This window comes from Micropterus dolomieu, linkage group LG02, assembly GCF_021292245.1.
Source record: "Micropterus dolomieu isolate WLL.071019.BEF.003 ecotype Adirondacks linkage group LG02, ASM2129224v1, whole genome shotgun sequence".
Lineage (NCBI taxonomy): Eukaryota > Metazoa > Chordata > Actinopteri > Centrarchiformes > Centrarchidae > Micropterus > Micropterus dolomieu.
In genome coordinates, this window is record NC_060151.1 from 20,272,186 (window position 1) to 20,282,280 (window position 10,095).

The window sequence follows — 10,095 nt, forward strand, 5'->3', positions numbered from 1 at the left end:
TCACAAAATTCAATCTATATGTGTTTACTCCCAAGTAAAAGCTGCTTATGGCTGTGAATTGATTCAAATTCAAATGAATTTGAAGCTTTCGCTGTGGGTCTCCAAGGCATTACAGACGTAGTCTCTGGAACTCTGCTGGCCTCTTATCCAGCTGTAGTCCAATTCTTAATAGAATTAAAAAGGATTAATGGGCTCTTTAGTATGCTCAAGTTCAGGTTTGCTCCCCCAGCCTTACTGCTATGCATATTTCTAAATCTCCCATTGTAATGAAACTCAATGAATGCACTAGCTGCAGTCATTAGGACTGCAAGAGGGCACACTGTGTCCTGATATGAGTCTGTGAAACGCATTAGTTTGCATGTTCCGGGTTAGATAAATCTTCTTACTTCCTCTCTTACTTCTTCTCTCTCTGCACTTTAGGGATTAGAATGTGCCAAGCTAAGTTGTATCACTGAATAAGCAAGAGATCAACCCAAAAACTGATCTACAAAGAACTGATGGGAACTACAGGTGGATAGCAAGCTGATAGCAAGGCGGCAGTCAGTGTGTTTGTGTAGGTGTGTGGTATTTGTGCGTCTCCTCACATACACAACAGTAAATGCATACCTCATTTATCAGCCCAGCACATATATACACACATCAGATAGTACACATTCCACCTGATGAGTGTCGCTGTGCTATCTGGTGGGAATGTCATCCTCTGTCCATGCTAACTGAAGCTGCATGGTAATTTTGAAGCTTGTTTGAATTAGTAATGACTTGATGAATAGAGTCATTTACTGTGTGAGCAAGTATGAGTGTTTGATAAAAGGCCTTCCTGGAGGAATAATTCCCCAAAATATTACAGTAGCATCAATTATTAGAAACAAGATACACACAATATTTTAAGAAGCTAATTTCCTTTAAGCTTTTTAAAAGAACAATCAAATGTTTTATGACTGCTCGGGGGTGCACATTCTTTCAGGTGAAAATTTGTTTTAATTAGGTTTGTTGAAAAGCAAAATGCCTCAACATATTCATCTATTACTATCTTAGAGGTCATATTGTTGTCTTTACAAGGGTGAGGAGGCATTACAAAAGAACAATACAATAGAAAGGTTACCTGATAAGACCTGGCGCCATAATGTGTGGTGTGTTTATTTTAGTGTCAAGCTGAATGTTTTAGGGCAGTGTGACCTTAGCTACCTGCAGCTTTTCTGCAACGCTGTTGAGGACAAGGTGTTTTCAGCAAATTATCCAGCTCTTGGTCTCTCTCTCTGTCACCAGTAAAGTAAACCAGAACTAAACACATTTAAATAGTCTTATATTCTTATTCTAAATACTGTTATTATTCTTTATTTGGATCCCCATTAACTGCCACTAAAGTAGCAGTTACTTTTCCTGGGGATTACACACAACAAAGCATTATATATATACAAAAACAAGGATGAAACCAACAGGAAAAGATTTGACTCACTTGAACAAGTGAGTTAGACTTTGACATAACATTCTTCACTAAAACAAGCTTATCTACCAGGACCTAGACAAGACAAGTTGTCGATAGAGATACCAAACCACTTTGTTTATATTGTTCGGTTAGAAAGAGAGATGTGTCTTGTGTGTGTTTGTGCCTGTGTGTGTGTGTGTGTGTGTGTGTGTGCATGTTGATTCCATAACGTGCAGTCTGCTGAGGGCAGACTGGAATGCAGAAACAAGATCATGGGAATAAAAACAATAGACAGGATCCATGAGGTGTCAGTGATGACTGCAGTGGAGAGGTGGGAGGACGATCCTGGGTTCCAAGGTCAACAACCTAAGCCTCCTGCAACACACATTCACATGTAGTGGTAATGTAATAGTGACATGACACTCAGCCCACGTTAATACAAGCGAGGGAATCATGAAAACAGCCCATTCATCACTTACACAAACTACAGTCTATTACTAAAGTGAAGCTCATAAAGTTAGATACAACCGACCTCCATGCTCACTCTATAGCTATAAGGATCTAAGATGATCTCACAAGCAATCTCTCTTGTGTGTATGAAACATTTTGGGACAGTGTATACCTGAGTCTTCATTTGTGTATTAACATCTGTGTGTAGCTTATGTTTAATGTGACAATTTGACTGGATGTTTGCATGTTAAAATGTGTTAGAGCATGCACATACCTGCAAACACATCTGTTGAAGATGTTGTTTAGGCCACAATGTAAGCAAACTTTAGATAGATATTGCTGAATAACTGACATTACTGAGTTTGTTTAGTGACTTTATGATTCTTCTTGTGGTACTATTTCACTCTATTGTATTATGTCACAAATACATATTTCAGTGGCTTCATCACAGACATAAAACAGATAAAGGATGTTCAATGTGCAATTATTGTGTAATTGCCACTTGTGGCCATAGTGGCCATTGTTCCGCAGGAATTGTATAGTCTCGCTTTAAAGGGGCTATATGTAGTTTTTCAATGAAATGTCTTAAAATTTTTACTTCCTTTTTGTCAATGGGATGTAGCCTCACTTAGAAATTAAAAACACGCCTGTTTTCTCTGTTGCTTGCGTCAGCCGCTACTCTGCTATTAATGTGAGCACACCAGGTTATATAATGAAGCCCATCAGACTAAACGAGATTCACAGTGGACATAAGAAAGGCTGGTGTCACGGAGAGAGTAAAGTTAGCTCGCCGGCTTACGACGAGCAATTGGTAATGTTGCTAACGTTCGGTGCAAAGTGGTATTGCTTTCCACATTACTTCACCAGCTAACGCGACACATGATGCTATCCTGTGTAGCACTTGTATTATGTCAAAGTGTTGACATAGCCTGTAAAAAAGGATGTAACTGTAAAAAGCAAATGTTGAGCGATTTGTTTATACTAGCCTACAGTGATGCAGGCAGGACAGCCAGCTAACATTACATTAGCTCGGACCTGCCGCTGTTTGCTTCGTAACGTTCAATTTAGATTTATTGTGGTTTTACCAATACTCAGGTACACAGCTTCTCCACCTCACAGTCGCTGTAACTAATGTGGATTTCTGTATGAAAGCGGTTGTGTTTCGGATTATGCTTGCTCATGAGTTCAAGCAAGCACGTGCATGAGCTCACACCAGGTTGCAGTCTTAGAACTGCACCGCTAGTGGCTGCTGAAAACTTCATAATGCCCCTTTAAGGACACCTTAAAATTCACCTTGTTTTGCTAAAATGATGCCATAATGTTTCTGATTATTTACCTAGTCTCCTTAATGTATAAGGCTGTTGGCCGATGTGAGTATAAGACAGTATAAATGTATGTGCAAGAGTGAGCATGTAAGAGTTCACGGTGCAGTCCTGTTGTATGTGCCAGACCATGATGCAAAGTGTGTCTGTGACAGCGAGGAGTGTGCTGTCAGTACAGTGGTACTCCTAATTACAGTCCTTTCCAGGAACCAGCTGGAATTAGCATGGAGAATTTAAAAACCTGAGATGCTGAGGCCACACTTACTACACTGCAGTACATCAGCCAACGAAGAAGAAGTGTGTCTATATACTTTCATCTATGTTTTCTGCATGTAGGTGTGATGATAGATTAGTGTTAATAGTTTAATAAGCATGCACACAGTGGGCACCTGGCAAAATTCCTGTAATTCCTAGTTATAAATGAGGTGAGCTAGTGAGTAATTTGTGTGTGCAATGCTGCTAACATCACTTGCCAAGGAGAGCTTGTGTAATTGGTAGATAGAGGGCCGTAAGTATGGTACAGTAAGTAGCAGATATTATGTTTAATAACAGTAAATCTTTTATTATACTTTCTCTCAATGTCTCTTAAAATAAAAAATCTCTTTCTTGGTGGTATTGAGTAGCAAGTTGGCTTTTACGATGCATTGTCTACAGTTATTTGGTGCGATTGTTAAACAATGTCAGTCTGACAGTCACGGCTGCTGGCTACCATTGTTATTAGTGTTATCCTTGGGGGTGAGTTATGGTCGCCTCTATCCTGTAATTATGGTTCTCCTTCCCCTTTGTGGTGACAGATGCCAACGGCCGTTTAAAACAGTGAAGGAAACCTCCTGCTGGAGGATGAGGAATGATGACAGTGACAGCGAGACAATCCCAGACCTGGAACCACAGAGGTATCTACCTGTCTAGACACTGAACAGCTGTCTTTGGCTAGAACTCACACACTGCCAAAAAAGGTCCACAAGCCAGTAAAATTGTATAAAAAATTAAACTTTAAAATTGAGTTGAAAAGTAATGCATTTGAACAAGTTATCTTGTTTACAGTGCAAATCAGTTTTATTAATGAGTGTTATTCATTTGAACACCATTATCTTGAGTTAAGTTGTCAGTCATAGACAGTGGAGTGAAATTATTGCACACACACAGATAGAACAAATAACCTTAATGAGTGTCCGTGTAAGGTACAGTTAGGTAAACACCTAAATGACACACCGCCATTGTTAACATGATTAAATTCACCTGTGCTTTTCATACAAATCAAAATGTGAAATTGATCTTCTAAGTAAGTGTGTAAAATGTACACTTCTTGCAGTGCGCAGATCTCCTGCTCTGTTCTCCATTCCCCTCTCTCCAATTTTTCAGGTGAGTGCCTGATCGCCTGACCGATCCGCGGCAGAGCCAAACACAAGGCTTTTGTTTACAGGGCTCAGCCAAGTGTGAACAGCTACATAAGGGCTACCTTAGCAAAACATGACAGCGATAGACATACTGACTTAAGTGACATTTTACAGCACTGCAGCAACTTCCAATTTACAAATCACGTCACTCATAGCTTTAGGTGAGATAGACTTGGATGCTGCTGTGACAGTAAGCAGTTTGCATGGAGAGCAGCACAACAAAATTAACCAAAGGCATTATTTGATGAGAATGTCTTGCATACTTTGTCATGAGTCCACTTAATATGCAGTGTATGCCAGTGCTTGCACATGTATTTGTTTGTGTGTCAGATCAAATGGTTGCATGTGTGAGTTAAGTTGTATTGTATGTGTGTGTGCATGCTGTGTGTATATTTAGGTGTGAGGCTACAGAAATAACAGAGGGCACGGTACAAAAATCCTGATTGTTTGTGAGGGATTATCCTTCACAATGTAGGGCTTTATCAGAGAGCCTGGACTGCTGTAACAAGACTCGCTTGCTCTTGGTTCGCCTAGCCAAATACTGAGACTTACGCCAGCAGAGAATCGGGGGGGGGGGGGGGAGAAATAGAGAGAGTAAAGAAAAGACACACGGGGGAAATGATGGTGAAGGAGAGCAAAGAGCAGAGAGAGGGAGGAAGAGATGACGGGAAGGAAAGTGGAGAAAGAGGAGTGAGAGGGAAAGTGGGAGAGTGAAACGTACAGAGAAAGGCCGGAGTTAAACAAGTTTAACTGGAGGCCATGCTTCAAACAGAGAGGTTTGTTTTCTGACAGCGATCCCTCTCAGGAGATTGAGCTGGAAAACAGATTAATAGAGGCCGTCCAAGTTGCTCTCCGATGTTGCACAACATGTGCCTCAGCACCATGTGAATAAGAGCTGCTGTGCATTTTACTGTACTGTGCTTTGACATGGCTGTATGTTATAACCTAATGTATGTGATACAGCCTCACCAAGCCTTTATATTCAAACACTGAAAGGCCCTCTGGCAGGGGTTGGTCTCTTAGCTGAAATGTTTCAGATTTTCATGTTTGGCTCTGTGGAGGAGAGGTGTTTTTGATTGGGTTGTTTTATTTGCTTCCTTTTATAAGACTTTCTCAGCAGAATCAGGTTGCTGTGCCCAAGCTAACCAAGCTCTGTAAAGGAGCGCTGTGGTTTTGGAAATGAGGGGGAGAGTTGGCCGCTATGGAAGGGGCTTTAATATGTGTACATTCCCATACATTCCCATAACACTTCCACTCCTAGAACTCCTGAAGCATATTCTTTCAGACCTGCTAATTTACTTTTATTAACTGTTTTTGTGCAATAATGTAGCCACATAGTATGATTGAATGTATTGTACATTGTATTACCGAACACACTGACACATCACTGTCCAGTGGGTAAGCTGGTTGAATGCCCAGATGAATGTGATTACTGTGTACATATTTCTTTGTATGTCAGTGTGGGTTGCTGTTGGTGTGCTTCCTGTGCTGGCAGGGTGTAGATGTCTCTTTGCAGGGGCATTTCCAGGCTCTTGAAACATTGGGTGCTTAGCTCAGCCCAGAAATCTTTCATGTTTTTACCCCCCTGAAAGATTTGGGCTTTAAACACTTAATTTCCTGCATTCTGGTGATTTTTTCTGCACCAATTTATTGAGGAAATGTCTTTATTTAGGCTATATAAAAGGAAACACAAAATTCAGGTGACACGTGACAATTCAAAATATAAAACTATACTGTAGGCTAATATATTGCAGTAAGGCTCTCCGGCATTCTGTATTGCTGTCAGACATTTTTCTCAACATTTCTCATTTAATTTCATCCCTCATGCAGGCATGATTGAAGTAAAGGCTTTAAATGTGCATGTGGTACCTTTTTACCTCAATGATAAATCAATTCATTTTAATTCACTTAGAAACTCCTGGACTGTAAGAGCTCCTGTGTTTAAGCAGGTTTTCTGCTCATGTTCAAAACTTTCTGCACATTCAGAATCTCTCCCACTTATATGTGTTCTCTGACATTTGCAGAATAATATTTTGAGACATTTTGCAGAATAATATTTTGAGGCAAAATATTATGAAAATAAAATTGCAATCTAATGAGAATGAAGTCATAATTTTTTAACAAAATCGAACTGTCCCCTGCTGTTCATTACCCTGCGTAATTGCTCTGCTGATATGGCAGTAGGCTAACTGCTTTCTGACAGACACAGTCTGGGTCTGTACTCGATGAGACGAGCTCACTGCTCATTGTGATCAGACAGAAATCTCAATACACATCTACACAAAGGTTAACTTCAGCTCCTCTGATAAAGTGCACTTCACGGCCACTTCAGAGGGAAACATCCTGAAGCAGAGAGACAGTCAAACTGAGCAAAGGTGTCTCTGAGCGAGGACAGAGACAGTAACGAGAGCGACAGGTGTCTGTGTCGCAGTCAGGTGTGTGAAGTTATTCTCTCACTACTTTGCGGTGGACTCTTAACCGTTGGTGTAGCAAGCAAACTGACTAGACACTGACTGACAACATTTATTTATCATCTAGACAATTCAGTAGTCGCTGAGCTCTGAAACTGTCTCTCTCTCTAAATCCAGGCAGGTTCAGTAACGGTGGGGCGTCACGTTACGTGAACTTCAAACAAGCCTCCGTTCTTTGAAGACCTGCGAGACAGGCTGCATCATAAAGATTATTGCACATTAATATGGAAAATATGGTTACGACGATGGCCCTTTGTGATATCCAACCTATGCCAGTGGGGGTTTCAGGCTTCATACTGGACAGACCAAAGTGTCGTAAAAATCCCAGCACGATTCGCCGTTCTCTGAACTCACCTCTCCTTTGGTCTTGCGCACAGAATGAGGGATTAGCCTATGCTTATTACCATTTTACTTGAAAGCACCCCTAGTGATTCAGTGCTTTTTCCTAGTAATGGGTCAATCACTTCTAAGGCTGGGGTTTAGGGAAAATGCCATGCAAAGGCCTGTGGTGCTGCTCTCTGCTTGAATAATGTAACTGGCAAAATTATCTTAAGCAATCTACAGAGACGGTCTAAAATACTCACTGTCAGGGTGTGAACATGATACTATTTTCTTAAAAGGAGTCACTCCTGGTCTGTATGTGCTGTTTTGGTTGCGTGTATTTTAAAATTGTTGTGGAGTTCAGCAAATTCAAGCCAAGCAGGGTACTGAGCAGCCAGCACTATTGTTTCAGAGCTACTCAGGATTCTTAGGGTGTTGCTTTTCCCCAGCTTTGACTCTACAACTCACACGCCCTGAATGGTGCACCCAGTTTTTGTTTTAAACTTGGGTTCAAAATAGTGAACTGTACAAACTTTACAGGGGTCAATTTAACCCTGGCCTTCTTTTGTTGCTAAAAAAACCCCTTCAAATACCAGAGCCAAAACTGTCTACCTTTCAAACTCTCAGAGTTCTACCCTCATCAACAGACAGAAAATGAGGGATTAGGGGGTGGTAGTTGGACATGAAAAGAGCTATTTATCTCTTATCGCCGCTCTTATGATCGGAACAAGGGAAGAGTTGAGATAGATGGGGAGGGCACTCAAAAGCAGCAGATTTGTAATTATTTACCCTAAAAGTCCTGTTTAGACGGTTTGGAATTTACTCCATTTTTCAGACTACAGAACTAGACGCATAGTGTTTGTGGGAGTGTGGGCCGTGACATGCGTATACACAGCTCTGTATGTGTTTTCAGCCTGTCCTGCGTCATTGCTGCTCTCCTTTGTTTATGCTGGGGCTCTGTGGATATGGAGAGGGATGGTAGGATATCCAAGCCTCCCACTGTCACTTTATGTCTATGGAAAATGGATCATCAGATGACTGGACAGGTCCACATCCACACAGCTTCCCACCAGGGGAGCTGAACCATGTTCATTTATTCTCTCATTCATGCCTGTTGTGAGGCTATCATCTTTATTCAGCAAATGTCTCGCCAAGGAGGATGAAGCAATCAAGGATGAAGCGATGTTAAACTAGTTAGTCATTCCAAGTTGGCTAAAAGGTAAATCTGCTGGGTCACAATGTCACTTTATCTATTTCTAAGCCAATGTGATAATTATTTTTAAGGTGGAAACTTGTTGAGATTATGTTCTGGAAGCACATTGAAAGCTGGTGGACTCTTGCAATGTAAGAGAGACAGGGAAGAGCAGAGGAGAGGCAGAGAGGTGGAGTTAGGGAGGTAGACAGAGTTGAAGAGATAGAGCGGGGCCCATATTGAGTGACACAGACTGTGGTCTGTGTTTTCTCGGTGGACCATAGAAGACGCAGTGGAAATGAAGCGTGCTGCACCATGGCGGCTTCTGCTTTATCTTCGCACTGTGTGTGTGTGTGTGTGAGAAAGAAAAATGACAGAGGCCTCTCTTCTCCCTCTGTTCTCTCATTGCTGGAATATGTCGGGAGGACTGCCATCCTCTTCATCCTCATCTCCAAAGATAACAGGAGAATATATGCATCACAAATGTGAACATGGATCAATACAAATGCACCCACCTGAGTGCTAAAAAATACTTGTTCTATTTATGTGTATTCTTCAGAGAAGATAGACCATTTATTGTCTTTATATCCATTTTATTTAGAATGAAATTAAAACCCTGTGGTGTTTTTGTGTCTCTTCACAGTCAGGTCTGGTCAATGTATGTCTTTGACCTGTAGGATGAGGGCATCCCCTTGTGTTCAGTGTGCACAATTACAAATACACAAAAGAAAGTGGAAAATACCAGTACATGGTTTCCTTCACTGATTTTTGTTATAATAATTATTATATTATATGTTATATCATTATTATAGACCAGTTGAAGATAAGTATCATTACAGCACTGTTTAAATTTGGTCCAACTTGATATTCATGACACAAACAGGAAGCCCTTACACTTCCTGCTTATAGCTACAGTAGATACTTCCCTCTTCAGACGTGTGTGTGTGTGTGTTCTCTTTACTTTGACAAAATGACCCTTCAAATGTTTCTTATTTCTACCATTATTGTGCCACTCTGTAGGGGACTGACACTAGGTGAGAGACTGTTTTTCTGTGTCCTTTCTGGTTTTTCCTGATCTCTTCTCTGGTATCTGTGAGCTTCGATTGTTCCTGTTGGTATTTTTGCATGTTTGTAGAGAGCCTAAAATTTTGTTAATGTTAATTAACTGTACAACTCTGTTGTCTCATAGGATGCCCTCAGGGCAGAAGAAAGGGGGAGAACTAAAGTGAAAGTGAAAGTTGACAACTTGGGAAATGACATTCCTGTAAATGTTATTTGTTCTGATTGCAGTTAGTCAAAATCAGCTTTTTATTATTCTCCCAACAGACAGTAATTGCTCATGCTGCACCTGGCAATCTACATTTTGATGCTGATCTTGTAATGAGCATGGGCAATCTTTCGGTCATCACAAGACACTTTCGAGAACTTGAAGTAAAGTGCATTACTCCTGATGTAAGTCTCCCTCTATTTTAATATGTACTTGAATCAATAAAAGTCATACTGATTTTTTTGTTGT

At 40.7% G+C, this 10,095-nt stretch overlaps 1 protein-coding gene across 1 annotated transcript in view; it reads left to right on the plus strand.

The window, feature by feature from the left end:
* The first annotated feature begins 1,942 nt into the window (after positions 1 to 1,942).
* The window catches only part of LOC123965100, a 14,064-nt gene continuing 5,911 nt past the window's right edge, over positions 1,943 to 10,095 (plus strand). The window contains exons 1-3 of the mRNA XM_046041668.1: positions 1,943 to 2,016; positions 3,993 to 4,091; positions 4,511 to 4,560. Coding sequence (XP_045897624.1) covers positions 4,039 to 4,091; positions 4,511 to 4,560 — 103 coding nt within the window. The 5' untranslated portion in view covers positions 1,943 to 2,016; positions 3,993 to 4,038. The remainder of the gene's footprint in view (positions 2,017 to 3,992; positions 4,092 to 4,510; positions 4,561 to 10,095) is intronic.